The sequence below is a fragment of the Hyaena hyaena genome, unplaced genomic scaffold (assembly GCF_003009895.1).
Source record: "Hyaena hyaena isolate Hyena2069 unplaced genomic scaffold, ASM300989v1 scaffold_1219, whole genome shotgun sequence".
NCBI classification, from domain to species: domain Eukaryota; kingdom Metazoa; phylum Chordata; class Mammalia; order Carnivora; family Hyaenidae; genus Hyaena; species Hyaena hyaena.
In genome coordinates this window covers 46008-69530 of record NW_024081841.1, presented here as the reverse complement: position 1 = coordinate 69530, position 23523 = coordinate 46008, and the positions used below count along the sequence as shown (strand labels likewise).

The 23523-nt window shown below is 39.8% G+C and overlaps 1 protein-coding gene across 1 annotated transcript in view; it reads right to left on the bottom strand.

Moving 5' to 3' along the window:
- BEND2 (BEN domain containing 2) overlaps positions 1–23523 on the bottom strand; it is a 56493-nt gene that overhangs the window by 18044 nt on the left and 14926 nt on the right. The window contains exons 6-10 of the mRNA XM_039222873.1: positions 19931–19989; positions 15874–16074; positions 14356–14477; positions 11969–12200; positions 718–921 (exon numbers count right to left, since the gene is read on the bottom strand). Coding sequence (XP_039078804.1) covers positions 718–921; positions 11969–12200; positions 14356–14477; positions 15874–16074; positions 19931–19989 — 818 coding nt within the window. The remainder of the gene's footprint in view (positions 1–717; positions 922–11968; positions 12201–14355; positions 14478–15873; positions 16075–19930; positions 19990–23523) is intronic.

Here is a 23523-nt window from a genome sequence, read left to right as displayed (position 1 = left end):
GCTTGTGTTTTAAAAACTCATATACACATGTACTGAGTCACAACATAAGCTGTAGTTTTTACTATAAGTTGCAGTAAAAAACACATCTGAAAACAAGTGGATTAGATGACAGCAAATGCTTCCAGAAGGTGCTTTAAGCCAGATTTCCTTAGTTTAGTCTAAAACACAAAGCATTGTTCAAATTGGCTGGGTACGTGTGATACGAAGACAGAATCCAAGAAGAACTAACTAAGATCAAGCTCAGGCTCAGAACTCTCTCTTTGCTAGGGACCAGTGACACAAGTGAGAAATATTCTGCACCCTACATTGTCCAAATTTAAAATTTCACAGCTTCTGGAAGCTTACTTCATCCATATACATCACAGATAAAGACTACACTGTGCTCATGTGCACAAGAAAAATCTAGCAAATTAACCCGCTGTGCTATTGTTGACACTTTGGCAAATTGACAAAGCCCAGCAGCTTCGATCCTAATCCTCAGTAAACAAAGGTGTTTGAGTTTCCATAAGCCTGGCAAGACAGAGCAATTAGCCTGGGAAACTCAAATGCAAAAGAAACAAAATTTATGAAACCGCTCCTTGTTATACCCTAAAGAGGGAATTAGTTAGAGGTACATCTTTCCTCAAAACACACACAAACTGAATGGATTGTCATTTCTTTCCTTCTGTAACATAATTTGCTTTTTATTTATTCTCACATACTAGAAATGTAACCCACCTCGAAGAGCATTAATCCTATTAGGGTTAAGTGCATACATGCCACGCTCCAAATTGCCATAGACATTACTTCTTAGCAGGACGTCCTCTGTGAACAGGTTGCGAATAAGGTATCTGGATGACAGCTCTGGGCGAGACTTTGATTTCGCTATATTTAGCACTGATTGTGGCAACAGTACATTTCTATCTGGATTTCCAATATATTCTAGAAGCAAAAGAGAAAGAAGATGTTAATTTTCATGGCAAAGGTAAGGTTCAAGTTTTTAATTTTCTTTCTTTATTTTTTAAATTTATTTTTTTAATTTACATCTAAGTTAGTTAGCATATAGTGCAACAATGATTTCAGGAGTAGATTCCTTCATGCCCCTTCCCACAAGCCCTTCCCCCTTCCCACAAGCCCTCCAGCAACTCTCTCTTTGTTCTCTGTGTTTAAGAGTCTCTTATGTTCTATCCTCCTCCCTGTTTTTATATTATTTTTGCTTCCCTTCACTTATGTTCATCTGTTCTGTGTCTTAAAGTCCTCATATGAGTGAAGTCATATGATCTTTGTCTTTCTCTGGTTGACTAATTTAGCTTACAATAATATGTAGGGTTCAACTTTTTTAAAAGGCTTTAACAGACTGGTTGATTTTTCTGAATTTTTAGGCTCCAGAATTTGAGAAGTTAAAAATTAAAAGCCTTGGGGCACCAGGGTAGCTCAATAGGCTGAGCGTCTGACTTCAGCTCAAGTCATGATCCCGCAATCCATGGGTTCAAGCCCCACATTGGCTCTGTGCCTACAGCTCAGAGCCTGGAGCCTGCTTTGGATTCTGTGTCTCCCTCTCTCTGCCCCTCTCAAAAATAAATAAACATTAAAAAGAATTAAAGCCTTAAGTTTTTAATGTATCATGAGACAGCATGACAAGTAAAACAAGAATCACTGCTGATATGATTACATATGTTCTGATTGTTCAGGAAATTGATTGAGTGTTCTGTTACCTTTCAGGATATAATCCGTTTTAACATTCCTTTTAGTAACAAATTCTAAGGAATTTTAATGCACAGCTGTCCTCTTTATTAAAAAAATACTTTTTCAAAAAGAAGCAACAGGGGCACCTGGATGACTCAGTCGGTTGAGCATACGGCTCTGTATTGGCTGAGGTCATGATCTCACAGTCATGAGATCAAGCCCTGAGTCAGGCTCTGTGATGAGCGTGCAGGTTGCTTAGGATTCTCTCTCTCCCTCTCTCTCTCTCTGCCCATCCACAGCTCTCAGTCTCTCACTCTCTCTTTCCCTCTCTAATATTATATAAAGCTTAAAAAATCATTTAAAAAAAGGAACAAGGTTCTTACTGAAGTAATTATAATTATTTTTGGGTTTTTTTTTTTGCTTTTTATTTTATTAATTTTTTTTTACAAATAGTTTATTGTCAAATTAGTTTCCACATAACACTCAGTGCTCATCCCCACAAGTGTCCTCCTCCATGCCCATCCCCCCCTCCCCCCACATCCATCAGTCCTCAGTTTTTGAAGTAATTATAATTTTTAAAATGTAGGTTTTCTGGGGCGCCTGGGTGGCTCAGTCGGTTAAGCATCTGACTTCAGCTCAGGTCATGATCTCACAGTTCATGAGTTCTAGCCCCATGTTAGGCTCTGTGCTGACAGCTCGGAGCCTGGAGTCTGCTTTGGGTTCTGTGTCTCCCTTTCTCTCTGACTCTCTCCTGCTCACACTCTGTCTCTCTCAAAAATAAATAAACATTAAAAAAATTAATGTATGTTTTCTATTGGTTATTAAACTCATCATTTAAAAATCAACAAACTCATCTTGGTTATCATCTTTTAGATAACTTATTTGAACTGAAAAATAAATTTTAAGCCTATTTTCATTCCTCAACTCTACAGTCTAATTATTACCAACTCTCATCAGTCCTAGGGAGTCAAATTAACCATACTTAAAAATATTATGTTTTACATATAATAAAGAATCATTTGTTGGAGAAAATATGTTAGAGAAATACAATATGATTCTTACAAGTCCATAAACATTTTTCATCTTGAAACATTCATTTAATGGGTAACAGGATTAATTACTGAATCCCCCAGATCCAATATTTAGCAACAGACATTAAATTATTCAAAATTTCACCAAACGGGTCCCAAGACTTCACTCTGGAAGATCAGTCTAACGATATTTATCAAGGTCAAAAAAAAAAAAAATTAATACCCTTTGGCCTGGTAATTCAAATTCTAAGAACCTAACTTAAGAAAAGAATCCAGGGGTGACTAGGTGGCTCAGTCAGTTAAGTGTCTAACTTCAACTCAGATCATGATATCATGGTTTGGAGTTCGAGCCCTGTGTCAGACTCTGTGCTGACAGGTCAGAGCTTGGAGCCTGCTTTGGATTCTGTGTCTCCCTGACTTTTTGCCCCTCCCCGACTTGTGCTTTCTCTCTCTCTCTCTCTCTGTCTCCTCCCTCTCTTTGTGTGTCTCTGTCTCTCTTTCTCTCTCTCAAAAATAAACATTAAAACATTTAATTAAAAAAGAAAAGACTCCAAAAATATGTACAAAGCTATACAAAGAAATTAGGGCACTTACTCAATAGAATATTATATACCTGTTAAAAAGCAATGATCATAAACATTAGAGATTCTATAGGAAAAACATACACCTATCATGTTTAAAATGAAAAGGTTAGAGAGGGAGGCAAGATGGCGGAGAAGTAGGGAGCTCCATACATTTCACTCCCTCCCATCTCTCAAATGGAGAAGGCCTGAAGCCATAGGAACCCTTATAGAATCCGGGAGTTTGAGAGAAAAGGAGACAGAGACCACTGAGAAAACCTTACAGCGTGAGTGCAAACTGGGGAAGATTAAAAACGGGCCGGGACCCGGAGACACGGAGGGAGGGGAGGGAACCCTGTTTGCGGGGAGCCGCGGTGAGTCTAGGGGGAAAGAAAGAGTGGCCAAAACTGCTCAAAGCATTGTCCATGTCGCTGGAAAAGAGAAAAACCTCCGCTCAGGACACAGAGGGATCCGGTTTCCTGCTGTCCAGCTGACCCTAGGTGGGACACACTGGTCACAGGGGACCGCGGGAGAAACTGCTCCTCAACCTGGAGGGGAAGCAGCAGCGCCTGAAGCCGTGCCTCTTTGCATCTGGCACGGCTGAATTACCAGTGGGAGACGAGAGGCTTGAAACTGCTTGGAGGGACTCGGCCTGCGGGTTTATATTTCAGGCGATATCAATGGGGTGCGTGGACTAAGATCTGGTAATGAGGCCTGGCTTGGGATATAGAGCACGGCCCGCCTTGGCTATGCCCGTGGCACAGGGAGATTGGACCCAAAAGAGTGAGTTGCAACGCTTGGTTCGAGAAAGGACTGGGACGTCACCATTTTTCTCCCCACAACCACCAAGGTGGGACCTCAGGGAGTGGCCCGAGGGATGCAGTGGAAGCTAAGACCTGCCTACACCAAACCATGCCCATCCCCACTAGAGAACTGCTTTTTTTTTTTTTTTTTACTGGAGCCCAGGGCAAGACCAACATGGATGCACGGCCATGAATAATTCTGGATCAATTCTTTCTATTCAGATATATTTTTCCCCTTGTCTCATTCATAACCCTCCACTCTGTTGGACTGGGTACTCTGGTCACTGGTTTGCTTAAACGGTCACATTGAATCCATTGTCTAGATGTATATTCTACACCTCCACCGCTACCTTTCTATCTCTGTCTCTCTGGAGTAATTAGACTATATAGTTTCTCTGGGTAACATTATCTTCATTTCTTTCTCCTAGCCTCTAACCATATTCTCCTCTTTCTCTCTCTGAATTAAGCCTTAGTCTCTTGTCTGGTCATTTCATTTCCAGTTTTGCTTCCTCCCTGCCCTTTCATTGCTCTCTTTGTATATGCTCTTCCATCAGCACAACATATACCTGGCTCTTTATTTGTAGCTGGGAATTCTGGTTCTCTGCTTTTAGACTGTCCTTTGTCTTTTGGGATTTTTCTTTTTTCTTTTCTTTTCTTCTTTTCTATTTTTTATTTATTTTTATTTTTATTATTTCTCTTCCCTCCTTCCTCTTTTTTCCTGTCCCTTCATTTTTTTCTTTTTCTTTTTCCCTTTCGGTTTGCATGTTTGTTGGATTTCTCTGTGCGTTTGTGTGCCTTTGTTTTCTGTGTGTTTGTCTGTTTTCTTTTCTAGGGCTACCCAAAAAAACAAGCCAAAGTACACATGGTGGTGAGTCCCAAATACCACTATGAGTAGGGAAATAAAATAACCAAAGTCTCAACAAGAGAGACCAAGAGACACCATTCAAAGAACACTTCCTGAATAGACAGGCCCTGGACAAAGAGTCTTCTTTAATACAACAGTATTCGCAGGTGCAGAGTACATAACAAGCTTTTAAAACTAACAAGAGATAGAGGCGCCTGGATGGCTGGCTCAGTTGGTTAAACGTCTGACTTCGGCTCATGTCATGATCTCAAAGTTTGTGGGTTTGAGCCCCACATCGGGCTTTCTGCTGACAGCTGCCACATGCTTCGGATTCTGTCTCCCTATCTCACTGACCCTCCCCTGCTCATGCTGTCTCTCTCTCTCTCTCTCTCTCTCTCTCTCAGAAATAAATAAAATAAAACATTAAAAATTAAAAAAAAAAAACAACTAACAAGAGATAGAAAGCTAACCAAAATGACGAAACAGAAGAACTCTCCTCCAAAGAAATTCCAGGAAGAAATGACAGCTAACTGCTCAAAACAAATATAAGCAAAATAACTGAACAAGAATTTAGAACAATAGTCATAAAATTAATCGCTGGGCTTGAAAAAGGCTTGGAAGACATCAGAGAAACTATTACTACAAAGACTATGGAGCTTAAAAATAGTTGTGATGAATTAAAAAATGCTATAAATGAGGCACATAATAAAATGGAGGTGTCCAATGCATGGATTGAATAGGCAGAAAGGAGAATAGGTGAATTAGAAGACACAATTTGAGAAAAAGAGGAAGCTGAGAAAAAGAGAGGTAAAATGATCCAGGAACACAAAAGAGAAGTTCGAGAGCTCAGTGATATAATCAAACTGAACAATATCTGTGTCATAGGGATTCCAGAAGAGGAAAGACAAGGAAAGACGCTGAAGGAGTCCTTAAACAAATTATAGCAGAGAACTTCTTCCTCAATCTGGGGAAGGAAACAGACATTGAAATCCAAGAGACACAGAGAACTCCCCTCAGACATAACTTGAATCGATCTTCTGCACAACATATCATAGTGAAACTGGCAAAATAGGAGGACAAAGAGAGAATTCTGAAAGCAGCTAGGGAGAAAAGGGCCCTAACAGACAAAGGGAAACCTATCAGAGTGGTGACAACCTATCTACTGAAACTTGGCAGGCCAGAAAGGAATGGCAGGAGATCTTCAATGTGATGAACAGAAAAAATATGCAGCCAAGAATCCTCTATCCAGCAAGTCTGTCATTCAGAATAGAAGGAGAGATAAAAGTCTTCCCAAATAAAGAACAATTAAAAGAATTCGTCACCACTAAACCAGCTCTACAAGAAATCCTGAGGGGGAGTCTATGAGGAAAATGTTGCAAGGAACACAAGGTACCAGAGACACCACCACAAGCATGAATCCTACAAAGAACACAATGACTCTAAACCCATAATTTTCAATACTAATACTGAATGTAAATAGGCTAATGCCCCAATCAAAAGACATAGGGTAGCAGAATGATAAAAAAAACAGAATCCATCTATTTGCTGTCTACAAGAGACTCATTTTAGACCTGAAGACACCTTCAGATTGAACGTAAGGGGATAGAGAAATATCTATCATGCTACTGGAAGTGAAAAGAAAGCTGGAGTAGCTATACTTATATCAGACAAACTGAACTTTAAAGTAAAGGCAGTAACAAGGGATGAAGGGTATTATATAATAATTACAGGGTTTATCCATCAGGAAGAGCTAACAATTATAACTGTCTACACACCAAATACATAAAACAATTAATCACAAACAGAAACATTCTTATGAGTAAGAATGTGCCAATGGCAGGGGATTTTAATACTCCACTTACAGCAATGGATACATCAACTAGACAGAAAATCACTAAAGAAACAGTGGACTTGAATGACACATTGGACCAGATGGACTTGACAGATATGTTTAGAACTCTACATCCTGAGGCCATGGAATTCCCTTTCTTCTCAAGTGTGCATGGCACAGTCTCCAAGATAGATCACATACTGGGACATAAAGCAGCCCTCAATAAATATAAAAGAATCGAGATCATATCATGCACACTTTCAGATCAAAATGCTATGAAACTTGAAATCAATCATAGGAAGAAGTCTGGAAAACCTCCAAAAAATTAGAGGTTAAAGAACACCTTACTAAAAAATGAATGGGCCAATCAGGCAATTAGAGAAGAAATTTAAAAATATATGGAAACAAATGAAAATGAAAACACAGCAATCCAAACTCTATGGGATACAGCAAAGGCAGTCCTAAGAGGAAACTACATTGCACGCCAGGCCTATTTCAAGAAATCAGAAAAAGTGCAAATACAAAATCTAAGAGCGGACCTAAAGGAACTAGGAGGAGAGCAACAAGAGCACCCCAAAACCAGTAGGAGATGAGAAATAATAAAAATCAGTGCAGAAATAAACAATATATAAACCAAAAAAAAAAAAAAAACAGTTGAACACATCAATGAAACCAAGAGTTGGTTTTTTGAAAAAATAAAATTGATAAACCTCTAGCCAGACTTCTCAAAAAGAATAGAGAGAGCACTCAAATAGACAAAATCAATAAATTAAAATGGACTTATTACAACCAACCTCTCAGAAATACAAGCAGTTATCAGGGGATACTATGAAAACTTATATGCCAACAAATTGGACAACTTAGAGAAAATGGACAAATTCCTAAACACACACTCACTACCAAAATTCACAGAGGAGGAGATAGAAAATCTGAATAGACCCATAACTAGTGAAGAAATTGAATCTGTTATCAAAAATCTCCCAACAAACAAGAGCCCTGGGCCAGATGGCTTCCCTGGTGAATTCTACCAGACATTTAACTCAGACTTAATACCCATTTTTCTCAAGCTATTCCAAAAAATAGAAATCGAAGGAACACTTCCAGACTCATTTTATTAAGCCAACATCACTCTGATTCCCAAGCCAGACAAAGACCCAGCAAAAAAAGAGAACTACAGGCCAATATCCTTGATGAATACAGATGCAAAAATCCTCAACAAGACACTTGCAAATCGAATCCAACAGCACATAAAAAGAATTATCCTCCAAGATCAAGTGGGATTCATTTCTGGGTTACAGGGCTGGTTCAATAGTCGCAAATCAATCAATGTGATACATCACATCAACAAAAGAAAACATGAAATGCAGAAAAAGCATTTGACAAAATACACCATCCCTTCTTAATAAAGATCCTAGAGAAATTCGTGCTAGAAGGAACTTGCTTAAACATCATAAAAGCCGTCTATAAGAAGCCCTCAGCTAACATGATCCTCAATGGGGAAAAACTGAGAGCTTTCCCCCTGAGATCAGGAACACGAGAGGGATGTCCACTCTCACCACTGTTGTTTCACATAGTGCTGGAAGTCCTAGCATCAGCAATCAGGCAACAAAAGGAAATAAAAGGCATCAGAATTGGCAAAGAAGAAGTCAAACTTTCACTTTTCGCAGATGACATGATACTCTACATAGAAAACCTGACAGACTCCACCGGAAGCCTACTAGAACTGATCCATGTATTCAGCAAAGTTGCAGGATACAAAATCAACGTACAGCAATCAGTTGCATTTTTATACACCAACAATGAAGCAACAGAAAGAGAAATCGAGAAACTGATCCCATTCACAATTGCACAAAAAACCATAAAATACCTAGGAATAAACCTAACCAAAGATATAAGAGATCTGTATGATGAAAATATAGAAAACTTATGAAGGAAATTGAAGAAGGCACAAAGAAATGGAAAAACATTCCATGCTCTTGGATCGGAAGAATAAATATAGTTAAAATGTCAATACTACCCAAAGCAATCTACACATTCAATGCAATCCCAATCAAAAATGCACCAGCATTCTTCTCAAAGCTAGAACAAACTATCCTAAAATTTGTATGGAACCACACAAGACCCCAAATAGCCAAAGTCATACTGAAGAAGGAAACCAAAATGGGAGGTATCACCATCCCAGACTTTAGCCTCTACTACAAAGCTGTAGTCATCAAGACAGTATGGTATCGGCACAAAAACAGACACATAGACCAATGGAATAGAATAGAGAACTCAGAAGTGGACCCACAAATGTATGGCCAACTAATAGAGAGTATCCAATGGAAAAAAGACAGCCTCTTCAACAGATGGTGCTGGGAGAACTGGACAGCAACATGCAGAAAAATGAAACTAGATCAATTTCTCACACCATACGCAAAAATAAACTCAAAATGGATAAAGGACCTGAATGTGAGACAGGAAACCATCAAAACCCTAGAGGAGATAGCGGGAAACAACCTCCTTGACCTCCACCGCAGCAATTTCTTACTTGACACATCCCCAAAGGCAAGGGAATCAAGAACAAGAATGAACTATTGGGACCTCATCAAGATTAAAAGCTTCTGCACGGCAAAGGAAACAATCCATAAAACTAATAGGCAACTGACAGAATGGGAAAAGATAGTTGCAAATGACATATCAGATAAAGGGCTTAAGGAACTCACCAAACTCCACACCCAAAAAGCAAATAATACAGTGAAGAAATGGGCAGAAGATATGAACAGACACTTCTCCAAAAAGGACATCCAGATGGCCAAGAGACACATGAAACGATGCTCAGCATCCCTCCTCATCAGGGAAATACAAATCAAAACCACACTGACATACCACCTCACGCCAGTCAGAGTGGCTAAAATGAACAAATCAGGAGACTATAGATGCTGGTGAGGATGTGGAGAAACGGGCCCCCTCCTACACTGTTGGTGGGAATGTAAACTGGTGCAGCCCCTCTGGAAACAGTGTGGAGGCTCCTCAAAAAAATTAGTAATAGAACCCCCATATGACCCAGCAATAGCACTGCTGGGAATTTACCCGAGGGATACAGGGGTGCTGATGCATAGGGGCACATGTACCCCAATGTTCATAGCAGCACTCTCAACAATAGCCAAAACATGGAAAGAGCCTCAATGTCCATCAACTGATGAATGGATTAAGATGTGGTATATTTATACAATGGAATACTACATGGCAATGAGAAAGAATGAAATATGGCCATGTGTAGCAACATGGATGGAACTTGAGAGTGTTATGCTGAGTGAAATAAGTCAGGCAGAGAAGGACAGCTACCATATGTTTGCACGTATAGGAGGATAAGGAGGAACTTAATGGAAGACCATGGGGGAGGAGAAGGGAAAAAGAGTTGAGGAGAGGGAGGGAGGCAAACCATGAGAGACTCTTGAATGCTGAGAACAAACTGAGGGCTGATGGGGTTAGGGGAGAGGTGAAGGGGGAGATGGGCATGGAGGAGGGCACTTGTGGGGATGAGCATTGGGTGTTATATGGAAACCAACTTGACAATAAACTATTAAAAAAATAAAAAGAATAAGAAAAGGTTAGAGACCATAATGTTTTAAAAGGTAAGGAAAAAAACTGGAAGAAAATTTAAGTGTCCATAATGTGTTTTACTGTATCTTGATTGTGGGAGCTTTTCTTCCCTCCTAAATATTTTCCAATTTTTAAGAACTAAATGGTGTAGGAGCATCTCTGTGGCTCAGTCGGTTAAGCATCCGACTTCAGCTCGGGTCATGATCTTGCAGTTTGCGGGTTAGAGTGCTGCATTGGGCTCTGTGCTGACAGCTCAGAGCCCGGAGCCTGCTTTGGATTCTGTGTCTCCCTCTCTCTCTGCTCCTCCCTCGCTCACGGTCTCTCTGTCTCTCAAAAATAAATAAACATTAAAAATTTTTTTAAAAGAATAAAATGGTATAATAGACTATACACAAACTGGGCAGCTGCCTGCCTCAAAATTCACTTAATTGGCTCTATCCCCTCGTTCTAGACCTCTGACCCAAGTGCCCCAAATCAGATTCCTTCTTCTGGGAATCTGAACGGTGACAAGAGAAAACCAGAACCTAGATATCATGGAAGACTCAGACGGAGCCCCATAGACTTCAATGGACCCCAGAGGCCATCGTCTTGGGGCTGACGGTTTGGCTCCTGCCTGCTGCTTGGTTTGTTCTTTGCTTCTTTAAGTCTAAGAGCTATTCACCCTCTAGTTTTTGTTATGGTTTTTGAGCCAGAGTTTGTTTCTATGGCGTACAACCTAAACAAATATAGTAGCTATATTACTTTTATAGTGGAAACAAATATAAAGATGCATCATTTGAATAATTTCATTTTAACAGGTTCACAGGTAATATTCTCCCTTAGGGTTGGCATGGGGGCTGGGGAGAGGCAGAAAATGGTTTCACTACCTCTGGTGCCACTACACCCCAGCATACTGAGGGAGGGGTATTGGGAAGCATGAGTGGCAGGTGGCATGGTCACCTACAGAACTGACTGCCACTTGACACTAATGAAGTGAACTGTGCCTCCAGCAGACAGCTAGCAGTAGGGGCAAAGTGTTCTGATGGATGAGATTCAACAATTCATATAAAAACTCTGTAAGGAGTGCTTGCCATGGGCTGGGCGCAGACAGAGCAAGACACCTGAATTGCTTCTGGCTCATCAACCCATAGCACCTTCTCCTTCACCTGCAGAGCAAGATTCCTAACCCAAGGGGCACCTAGGTGGTTCAGTCAGTTAAGCGTCCGGCTTCGGCTCAGGTCATTGACCTAACAATTCATGGGTTCAAGCCCCATGTCAGGCTCTGTGCTGACAGCTCAGAGCCTGGAGCCTGCTTTGGATTCTGTGTCTCTCTCTCTCACTACTCCTCCCCAGCTCACACTCTGACTCTCTCTCAAAAATAAATAAACATTAAAAAAAAAAGATGGCTAATCTGAAGGTTCACATTGGCTGAAGGAATCAGCTAAAAACTGCTTTTCAAAGGAAAAATAACAGATTTAGTTTAATGTTAAAAACTACCAGTCTCAGAACTAGTTATCCATTTTCATTAACTCCTTAATATAAAAGATTAAGTTGTTTAGATTTCTTATGAAAACTTTCAAACATACATGAAAGAATAGTACAATGACCTCCATAAATGCATCACCCAGATTTAACATTTATCATCAAGAGAACTTATTTTAATAACTCACCCAGTGTTTCATAAAATGCCGTTGAATTATCAGTGGGACATTCTTTAATTCTTCTAGTGTAAGCACTCCTTTTCTGCTGAGAATTCCCATTTCCTCTTGTTTCTGAGGCAGCTGTTTGCTGAGATAACCGGGAACTGCTTTTTTTGCCTTTACCATACCTTCTACCACTCAAATCTGCAGCCACTGGCATATAAGGATTGGTAGGGCCTTTACTGTTGGCACCAGTTTTCTGCTGAAACACCAAATTGTATTTATAAACCAAGTCCCATCGGGAGAAAATATGGACATGCTCCATCAGGTACCAGGGCCCCCCAGGTTGGTAGGGAAGCAACTGTCTCCAATAAGGTGGGCAAAACCCCACAAATAGAGTGCGCTGGGATAGAAGGAGGTGTGGCTTCCTCCTCAAGCTGCCTCACTGGCTGCTTTTTGGAGGACCTGGCAGCTTTATCTAATGACCTGAATAATTGCTGGCACAAAATAAGTGCTTAGGAAACATCTCGTGAATAAACAAATAAATGACCTTCCTGGAGATGACAACTTGTGGGTTCTTTTGTTTTGTTTTGAAATGTTTTTGTTTTCTCTTTCCTCGGTGACTAGAGACTCTAGGGATCTCTAAAGACCCTCGGGATCTTTTTTTTTTTTTTTAAGCTGTGCTCGAGCCCCATTTTCCTGACATATTCAACCAGAATCTCTGATGGAAGGAGTGGGAGAGCTCAGGCATTAATTACACTTTAAAAGTGTCGCACGCACATGATTCAAATATATACACTCGGGGCCAACAACCACGCCTCTAGTTCCTGCTTCTCAAACTTCAGTGTGCACACAAATCACCTGGGGGTCTTGCTAAAATGCAAATTCTGCCTCAGTGAGTCTGGTGTGGAACTCAAGACTGCATTTCTCAACAGCTTTCCTGCGGTGCTGCTGCTGGTCCGCGGACCCACTTTGAGTGGCAAGGACCTATCCCTCTCCTAATCAAGTACACAGCAGGCATTTGGCAGATGCTGCTTCTCTTCTGACGCCTAAGCAAATATGCAAATTACCATTTTCCAGGCAATATCATAATTTTACATTCAAATGTTTAGGGTGCAGTTTTTGTAGGATATAAAAGGAAATGTGAAAAATAAGCAGATTTGGTTTCAGACAGATGGTGCATGAGCTATCACTGAAATCAAGTAGTTCACCAGGAAAACATAAGCTCAGCTACAAATATTCTTGGCAGATAGTTTCCATAAACTCACTCCAGAGACGCAGGAGTGACTGTATGTGGCGAGAATAACATGGGGTTTTTAGAGAGGTGGGTAGAAATTAGAAATTGTTGAGTTAAATGCTTCTTCAGGAGAAGGCAATAGATATGACACTCTCCCTCTCCCCTACTGGCCTATTCGTGTTAAAAAATTTCTTATGAGGGGTGCCTGGGTGGCTCAGTCGGTTAGGCATCCAACTTCAGATTGGGTCATGATTCAGATGGAGTCAGTCTGTGAGTTGAAGCTCCAAGTCGGGCTCTGTGCTGACAGCTAGGAGCCTGGAACCTGCTTCAGGTCTGTCTCGGCCTCTCTGCCCCTCCTCTGCTCATGTGCTCTCTCTCTCAAATATAAAATTAAACATTAAAAAAAAAAATCTCGAATGCACTTTGAAGATAGAATGGATGAGAGAAAAGCCAGATTCCTGTTTACTTTGTAACTATGGAAAGTATGACATATCTCTGATGCCTTAACCTTGTGACATGCATGATTTTCACCAGGTCCTGGCATCACTGAAAGCGAACAAGTACCTGTGCCATCCGTAAGTACCATTAGTACTGCTCAGCAGCACCACAGTCTACTCTGTTCTGTGCTACTCAGCGGGATACTGAGAAAGATTTGCCAAATATCTACACAGTGAAACTGTGTTCTAGTATACCCCGTGGCTTGAAATATACTGATTGTAACACTCCATTTGATTGCTTTTATCTTTAGGGTATCCGTATGAAGGATAAATGTTGAAGAGTGAAATAAACAGGCACAAGGGCACCTGGGGGGCTCAGTCGGTTAAGCGTCCGACTTTGGCTCAGGTCATGATCTCATGGTTTGTGGGTTTGAGCCCCGCATTGGGCTCTGTGCTGACAGCTAGCTCAGAGCCTGGAGCCTGTTTCAGATTCTGTGTCTCCCTCTCTCTCTGACCCTCCCCTGCTCATGCTGTCTCTCTCTCTCTCTCTCTCAGAAATAAATAAAACATTAAAAATTAAAAAAAAAAAAAAACAGGCACAGAACATACACTGCCCCTAAATTAAATAAACAAGAATTTGAGCACACAGCATAAAGATCCTGTGTGTCATGCTATCCACTCTGGAATTGTATACAGTAAGCACTTACACAGCAGTGACCATATTTCAATAAAAAAGAACTTACTGGTGTTGTGTTGGCTTCGGAACGCAAAGAGTAGATCAGAGAATTGATATCGGCAATACAGGCTTGCCAGTCTTTTCCATATTCACGCAAATCATAGTTGGGAAATACTGATGCCAGATATTCTGCAAACAGCAGAAAGCATTCATGAAAATTAAAAAAAAAATTTGTCAAAGAACTGACAAGACATTTTTTATTTAAAATACTGAAATTTTCTATTTTGAATTGTCGTCTCTTCTCTCTTGCTGAGAGTTTAGAAATTCTGCCCAAAGAGGATGCTTTGCTGAATACCTCACTTCTTCTAATGTACAATTCCCTATAAAACACTGACCTAGGGAGCCTCTAACAAGATTTTGGTGCTTTTATTAAATTAATGAGAACACATACTACATTTTATCTCAGCCAAAAGGTTGAGAAGTTACGAGGTTTGGGTGCTTTTTTAAAAAAAAGTGTGGGGGAGCCTGGGTGGCTCAGTTGGTTGAGCATCCGACTCCTGATTTTGGCTCAGATGATGATCTCACCGTCATGAGATAGAGCTTGGCTTCAGGCTCTGTGCTGGGTGTGGAGCCTGCTTAAGATTCTCTCCTTCTCCCTCTGCCCCTCCTCAACTCACACACCTGCTCTCTCTCTCTCTTTTCCTCTCTCTCTCTAAAAAAATAAAATAAAAAATTTTTAAAGTATGTAACAGAAAGTCAACTATTTCTAGGTGCTAATGCCATTGAATAACCCTATGGATAAGTTAAAACTAAAAAGGAAGGCTGAAAATAAAATAAACAGAAAATCATGTTATTGCAAATATTATTACAACATAGTCTATTTGTGCATACTACATGTCTATCTTCCCTATAAACTATTCCCTCTCCCTAGAATACTCTTCCTATTTAGCTAAGGAATCCCCCCAAATCTAGCTCAAATGTTTTGTCCTTAGTAAGCCTTTCCCAATGCCCTCCAAGTATTTGCTTTGCTCTCTGAGCTTCTACAACATTACTGCCTAGATGAGAATTGATCTGTTTCCCTCGACAGTCCCTTTCTGGACTGTAAACTCCTTGTGGGCAGAAATACTTATTCATTGTTGTGGCCTGAGTGCCTATGAATTCTAGAACCTTCATACAAATTTCTGGAAGGCAGGAAGACAGGAAGGTAAAACGGATTAATCGTGACATTCTATTTCTGTGTTGCCAGTTACTAGCAGTGAAGTATATTTTATTCTCCTGCATTGGAGGGGGGGGTGTCTTTATTTTTTAGTACCAAGTTTCAACACTGAAGAACTAACTTCATTCTAGCCATAATCAACAATAATCAATACAGCCTGTCTTGTTCCATTAGTCTATGGACAAGTTTTACTTTTTACAAGCTGTTACCCATTACATAATATTACACTGGAAAATCTGGGTCAGACGGGTGAAAAAATAAACAGTTCTAAGATTTACACAGACTTCATCATTATCTCTTCAAGTGCCAATAACATTCATCAGATGACCAAATGATGATAAAATAAGATTCCGTAATGACTTTACATACCTCTTAATGCAGCCATTTTGTTTGGATCTAGAGGTGGGAGGCCTTGGGAATTGACACCTACCCAGCTGTTCATCAGAATTTCCTTGGAGAACAAAATATGAATCAGGTAGCGGACTGCATACCTAGGACTGGCCTTCTTTTGTGCAACCAGCAAATGAGCATCAAGCACCTTGACTTCCCTTTTTGGATCACCAAGATACCCTTTTAAAACAGAGAGAAAAAGTAAAATCTTTAGTTTTTTTCATGCAAGGCTACTATGAAAGTGCCCAAGAAAAGTAAACTAATTGATTTCTAATTCACTAATTTCTACTTGGGTGAATTTTTTTCTATACTTCTCTTTTCCTTAAATGAGTCTGTTTGATGCCATCTGCATAACAGTATTTTTCACCATTGCTAATCTTGAATTTTCTGTACTTGAACTAATTGTTTCATTGTCTTGAATAAATTCAGTTCTTGGGCCAAAGATGCATATGTAAACATGTTGCTCTGAGATCACACTGCTCCCTTTTACAGTCTAAAAGTACACTTAGAGGTATATTCCTGAGTGAGTATATGTCCCCTGAAAATAATTTGGAAAGAATGGGTGGGCATAATTAAGAAAATTTTAAGGGTCGCCTGTGTGGCTCAGTCAGTTAAGCATCCAACTTCGGCTCAGGTCATGATCTCGCAGTTCTTGGGTTCGAGTCCTGTGTCAGGCACTGCTTCGGATTCTGAGTCTCCCTCTTCCTCTGCTTCTCCCCTTCCTCTCTCTCAAAAATAAAAATAAACATTAAAAAATAATAATACAAATTTTAAATAGCTAGCATTTATTAACTACTATATATCAGGCACTATGCTAAATATTTTGCATCTATAAGCTCAGTTTTATCATCCTAATGACATCTGCCCACTTAAAAGATGAGGAAACTGAGGCCCACAGAAGGTAAGTTATTTGAACAAGATCACAGAGACAATTTTTAAATCTGTTTATAAGCCAAGTGCTCTGAACCATTAATCTGCTAATGTCTTCCATTCGTTTTTCTATATCTTGTTTTTAAACACAAAATTGAAATAATACTTCATTTATAGTCTGAATTCTGCTTTTTCAGTTATTTTGAACATGTCTCCATTTTCTTTAGGTTTTTTTTTTTTCAAGTCTGCATCTGCATTCTTATCTTCATGATTTTCCTGACAGGTGACATTCATGTTGGACTTGAGTTCTGAGCATTGCATTAAGAGCTTTAAATCAATAATTCCATTTGATCCTCACAATTCTATGAAATAGGTACCATAATTTTTGTCACTTCACAGATGCAGAAACCAATACTTAGGTTACAGAGTGGGTGAAGCTCACATGGTTAGTAAGACCTAGAAATGGGACGTGAACCCAAGCAATCTGACTCGGGAGCCCATGCTCTTAACTACGATGCTTTACTGCTTCATATACATCCATGGATATACCAGAAGTCACTTCACTAATTCCCTATGGCTGCTTATTTGGCTGTTTCCAATTGTTCATGATTCTCTAAAGAACGTTCCTGTACCAGAGTTTAAATATAAATCTTTTTTTATAAATTAAATCTTCAGATAGAAGTGGGATGACTGAGTCAATTGGCATAAATACTTTTATGGATTTTTATAGAAATTACCCTTTAAAAAGTTTTCACCAGTGTATACTTCTAACAACAGCATATCACAGTGCCCATTTAGTAACAGAGAGCACAATTTTGGAACTTTATTCTAGTTTGGCTAACAAAACAATTTAAAAGACAAGCATCTCCTCTAAGACAGGAGTCAGCAAACTACAGTCCACAGGACAATCTCACTACCATTTTTCTTTTCTGTTTAACAATATGCTGATTTATTTCTTTTTTTCTTTTTTTTTAATAGTTTATTGTCAAATTGGTTTCCATATAACACCCAGTGCTCATCCCAACAAGCGCCCTCCTCCATGCTCATCACCCCCCCTTCCCCTCCCTCCCACCCCCATCAGTCCTCAGTTTGTTCTCAGCATTCAAGAGTCTCTCATGGTTTGCCTCCCTCCCTCTCCCCAACTATTTTTCCCCTTGTCCTCCTCCATGGTCCTCCGTTAAGTTCCTCCTAATCCTCCTATATGTGCAAACATATGGTAGCTGTCCTTCTCTGCCTGACTTATTTCGCTCAGCATAACACCCTCAAGTTCCATCCATGTTGCTACACATGGCCAGATGTCATTCTTTCTCATTGCCATGTAGTATTCCATCGTATAAATATACCACATCTTCTTGATCCATTTGTCAGTTGATGGACATTGAGGCTCTTTCCATGGTTTGGCTATTGTTGAGAGTGCTGCTATGAACATTGGGGTACATGTGCCCCTATGCATCAGCACTCCTGTATCCCTCGGGTAAATTCCCAGCAGTGCTATTGCTGGGTCATAGGGGAGTTCTATTGTGGATTTTTTGAGGCGCCTGAGATAAAGGGCTAGTATCCAAAATCTATAAGGAACTGACCAAACTCCATACCCGAAAAACAAATAATCCAGTGAAGAAATGAGCAGAAGTCATGAACAGACACTTCTCCAAAGAGGACATCCAGATGGCCAACAGACACATGAAACGATGCTCATCATCCCTCATTATCAGAGAAATACAAATCAAAACCACACTGACATACCACCTCACACCAGTCAGAGTGGCTAAAATGAGCAAATCAGAGGAATCTAGATGCTGGCGAGGATGTGGAGAAATGGGCACCCTCCTACACTGTTGGTGGGAACGTACACTGGTGCAGCTCACTACCATTTTTTTGTAAATCAAGTTGTATTGGCACATAGGCACACTCATTCATCTACCTACATCTGTGGCTGCCTTCTTGCTACAGCAGCAGAGTTGAGTAGTTGTGACAGACACCAGATGGCTCACAAAGACTAAAATAGTTACTATCTAGCCCTTTACACAAAAAGTTTGCTGAGCCCTGTGCTAGAATATTAATAAGAGATTAGCTACTTAGAAGTAGAGACACAAAGGAACTATAAAATATTAGGAAGGTTTGCCCTTAGAAACCATGGAACTTAGGGTCACCTCAACTCTGCCACTGTGGCTTGGCAGGCAGTAGAGGAGACTGTTAAAAAATATGAGCTTTGGGGTACCCAGGTGGCTCAGTCAGTTGAGTGTCTGACTTCAGCTCAGGTCATGACCTCACAGTTTGTGGGTTGGTGGGTTCGAGTTCCCCGTGCTGATAGCTCAGAGCCTGGAGCCTGCTTTGGATTCTGTGTCTCCCTCTCTCTTTGCCCCTCCCCCGCTGCACTCTATCTCTTTCTCTCAAAAATGAATAAACACTAAAAATTTTTTAAAAGTTAAAAAAAATTTTTTTTTAAATTTGTTTGAGAGACAGAGCATGAGTGGGGGGTAGGCAGAGAGAGAGGGAGACACAGAATCTGAAACAGGCTCCAGGCTCTGAGCTGTAAGCACAGAACCCGATGCGGGGCTCAAACCCACGAACCTTGAGATCATGACCTGAGCCGAAGTCAGACGCTTAACCGACTGAGCCACCCAGGCGCCCCTAAAAATTTTTTAAAAAAAGAAATATGAGTTTTAAAGGCAGAGAGACCTGAGTTATAGTTCCAGAACTGCCACTAACTCAAAGGTCTAAGACTTTGAGAAAGGAAGTAATAAAAATACCTACATATGGAGTTATCTGAATGTTAAAGGAGAAGAGACATGTCAGTTGATTAGCACAGTGCCTTGCACACACTCAATAAATGTTAGCCATTATTATTAATATAACCTAAAACCAACCCTTAAAATAGGAAACAAAAACCTTCCATTAGTCCATATCAAGAATGTTGAAGGGGGCACCTGGCTGGCTCAGTCGGTTGCTCATGACTTCAGCTCAGGTCATGGTATCATGGTTCATGAGTTTGAGCCCCACATCAGGCTCAGTGCAGAGCTCGCTTCAGATTCTCTGTCCCCTTCGCTCTCTGCCCCTCCCCCACTCATGTGCTTTTTCTCAATAATAAATAAAATATTTAAAAAAAGAAAGTTGAAGAATATCGGTTAAATGGTGCTACCTGTAATATGTGTCATTTCACACTCACCAAAATTGTATGGGATGCAGAAAGATGATGAGTTAGAAACTTGGCTATTGTTGGGGCGCCTGGGTGGCTCAGTCGGTTAAGCGTCCAACTTCGGCTCAGGTCATGGTCTCACGGTTCGTGGGTTCAAGCCCCATGTCGGGCTCTGTGCTGACAGCTAGCTCAGAGCCTGGAGCCTGTTTCAGATTCTGTATCTCCCTCTTTCTCTGACCCTCCCCTGCTCACTCTGTCTCTCTCTCTCTCTCTCTCTCTCTCAGAAATAAATAAAACATTAAAAAAAATTTTTTTAAACTTGGCTATTGTCATGTTCTTATATAATTGAGTAAGGGCTGTTTTCCATGACATTTTCTGCTTTTACCAATATTTCTATAGGTTAAAGTGCTGAAAGAAAAGAACTCTCAATAGCAAATTCGTTATCCAGCAAACTATCCTTCAGGTATGAAGGGGAAATAAACACATTCTCAGACAAAGAAAACTGAAAGTATTTATCACTAACAGACCTACTCTTAAAGAATGGCTAAGGAAGATCATCAAACAGAAAGGTTATGATGAGAGAAGGACTCTTGGAGCATCAGAAAGGAAATAAAGAACAACAGAAAGAGCAGAGATATGCATGCTGAGAAACTTGACCATTCATTCAATATAAAATGGAACAGCTACACTAGAAAACAGTTTGGCAGTTTCTTATAAAACTAAATTTTCAATGGGGCGCCTAGGTGGCTTAGTCGGTTAAGCGTCCGACTTTCGCTTAGGTCATGATCTCTCGGTTCGTGGGTCCGAGCCCCGCGTTGGGCTCTGTGCTGACTGCCAGCTCGGAGCCTGGAGCCTATTTCAGAGTCTGTATCTCCCTCTCTCTCTGACCCTCCGTTGCTCACGCTGTCTCTCTCTCTCTCTCCTAGAAATAAATCAAAATATTTAAAAAAAAAACCTAAATTTTCAATTACCACATGACATAATAATTTCACTCTCGGGCATTTATCCCAGAGAAGTAAAAGCTCATGATATGACACAAAAACCTGCACATGAGTGTTCTTAGCTTCATTCATAATAGCCAAAACTGTGAACGACCCAGATGTCCTTCAACAAGTGAATGGTTAAAGAAACCATGGTAAATACAATACCATAGATTATTATTCAATAATTAAAAGAAATGAAGAACAGAAGAGGCAGAGATATGGGTAAATAAGTACGATCATGAGTTTTGTAAACCATATGTGACAACTGAAACAAAGATGAAAACACCATCTGACATCCAAGACAATGACAATTCAAATGAGGAGGGCAGGGGTGCCTGGGTGACTCAGTTGATGTCATGTCCGACTTCAGTTCAGGTCATGATCTCACGTCTCATGAGTTCAAGTTCCACATTGGGCAGGCTGGAGCCTGCTTCAGATTCTGTGTCTTCCTCTCTCTCAGCCCCTTCCCCACTCACACTCTGTCTCTCTCTCAAAAATAAACATTAAAAAAAATTTTTTTTAATGAGGAGGGCAAAGGAAACTAGTGGAATTAAAGTTTCAACATTTCATTCCAAGTGGTAAAATGCTGATACCAGTAGACTGTGATAAGTCACGTACAAATATAGTAACCCCAGAGCAATCACTAAGAAAACTATATATAGCAACATATTCAAAAACATAAATAAGTCAAGATAGACTCCTAGAAAATGTTCAGGTAAGCCACAGGAAGGCAAAAAAAGATAAACAAAAAAAGAATGAGGGGGTGCCTGGCTAGCTCAGTCAGTAGAGCATGCAACCCTTGGTCTCAGGCTGGCGATTTCGAGCCCCCCGTTGGGTGTAGAGACTACTTAAAAAAATAAATAAATAAAGTTTAAAAAAATAATGAGAGTGGGGTGCCTGGGTGGCTTAGTCGGTTAAGCGTCCAACTTTGGCTCAGGTCATGATCTCACGGTTTGTGGGTTCGAGCCCCGCATCAGGCTCTGTGCTGACAGCTAGCTCAGAGCCTGGAGCCTGCTTCAGATTCTGTGTCTCCCTTTCTCTCTGACCCTCCCCTGCTCTCTCTCTCTCTCTCAGAAATAAATAAAACATTAAAAAATTTAAAAACATAAAATAAATTAAAAAATAATGAGAAAATAGGAAAGAAAAAGAAAAATAATAAAATGGTACACTTAGGTCTATGATATCAATAATTATCTTTAATGAAAATAACCTAACCTTATCAATTAAATGGCAGCAACTGGTAAAGTAGATTAAAAAAATATCAACTATGTGCTGTTTACAAGCAACTAAAAGTTCAATTACATAGGTAGATTGAAAATAAACAGAAGGAAAAGCATACATATACCATGCAAACATTAATCCAAAAAAAAAAAAAACTAGCTGTACTGACAACAAATAAAGTAGACTTGAGAGCAAAGAAAGTTACTAAAAACAAATAAAGATGAAAAGCCCAACCCCGAGGAAGACAATCATTCTCAACATACCAAATGACAAAGTCTCAAAATACATGAAGCAAAAATGGAAAGGACTAAAAGGAGAAATAATCAAATCCATAATTATAGTTCTGGACCTCACACACTCCTCTCTCTCTCAGGAACTGATGGAACAACCAAACCAAAAATTAGCAAGGATGCAGAAGATCTCAACAACACAGTCAACCAACAGGATTCTCATCATAGAGCATTCCACCCAACAAAACCAGAATATATATTTTTTTCAAATGCCTACAGAGCATTTACCAACACAAACCACATCCTAGGCCAGAGGAAAAAAATCTCAACAAATTTAAAAGAAAAGAAATCTTACAGAGTATATTTTTTGACCATAATAGAATCAAACTAGAAATCAATAATAGAAAGACAAGAAGAAAATCTTTAAACACTTGGAAATTGAACAGCATACTTATAAATAATAGATGTATCAAATAGAAAGTTTTCAAAGAAATAATAAATTAATAAAATACATAGGACTTAATGAAATTATAACACATCAAAATATATGGGATGTAACTAAGCCAGTACTGAAAGTGAAATTTATAGCCCTAAATGCTTATAATAGAAAATAAGACAGTTCTAAATTTATAATGTAAGTTCCTACACCAAAAACTAAGAAATGAAGAGTAAAATAAACCCAAAATAAGAAAAAAGAATGCAATAATAAAGAACTGAAATCAGGCGCCTGGGTGGCTCAGTCAGTTATGTGTCCAACTCTTGATTTCAGCTCAGGTCATGATCTGCTGGTTCATGAGTTTGAGCCCCGCATCAGGTTCTGTGCTGACAGCTCAGAGCCTGGAGGCTGCTTCAGATTCTGTGTCTCCTTCTCTCTCTGTTCTTCCCCTGCTCAGACATGCTGTTTTTCTCCCCCCCCCCCACCAAAATAAATAAACTTTAAAAAAAGAACGGAAATCAATGAAACTGAAAATATGAAAACAATAGGAAATCAATTAAGCAAACAGCTGGTGCCTCAAAAAGATTAATAAAGCTACTAAACTTCTAAAATGAAAAACAAATGACACAAATCATTAATATCAGGAATGAAGCAAGTTATCAGTAGAGATACAGCAGCCATCAAAGGATAATAGGGAATACTGCAAACCACTTTACATTCATAAATTTGGTAACTTAGAAGAGTTAAATCCAT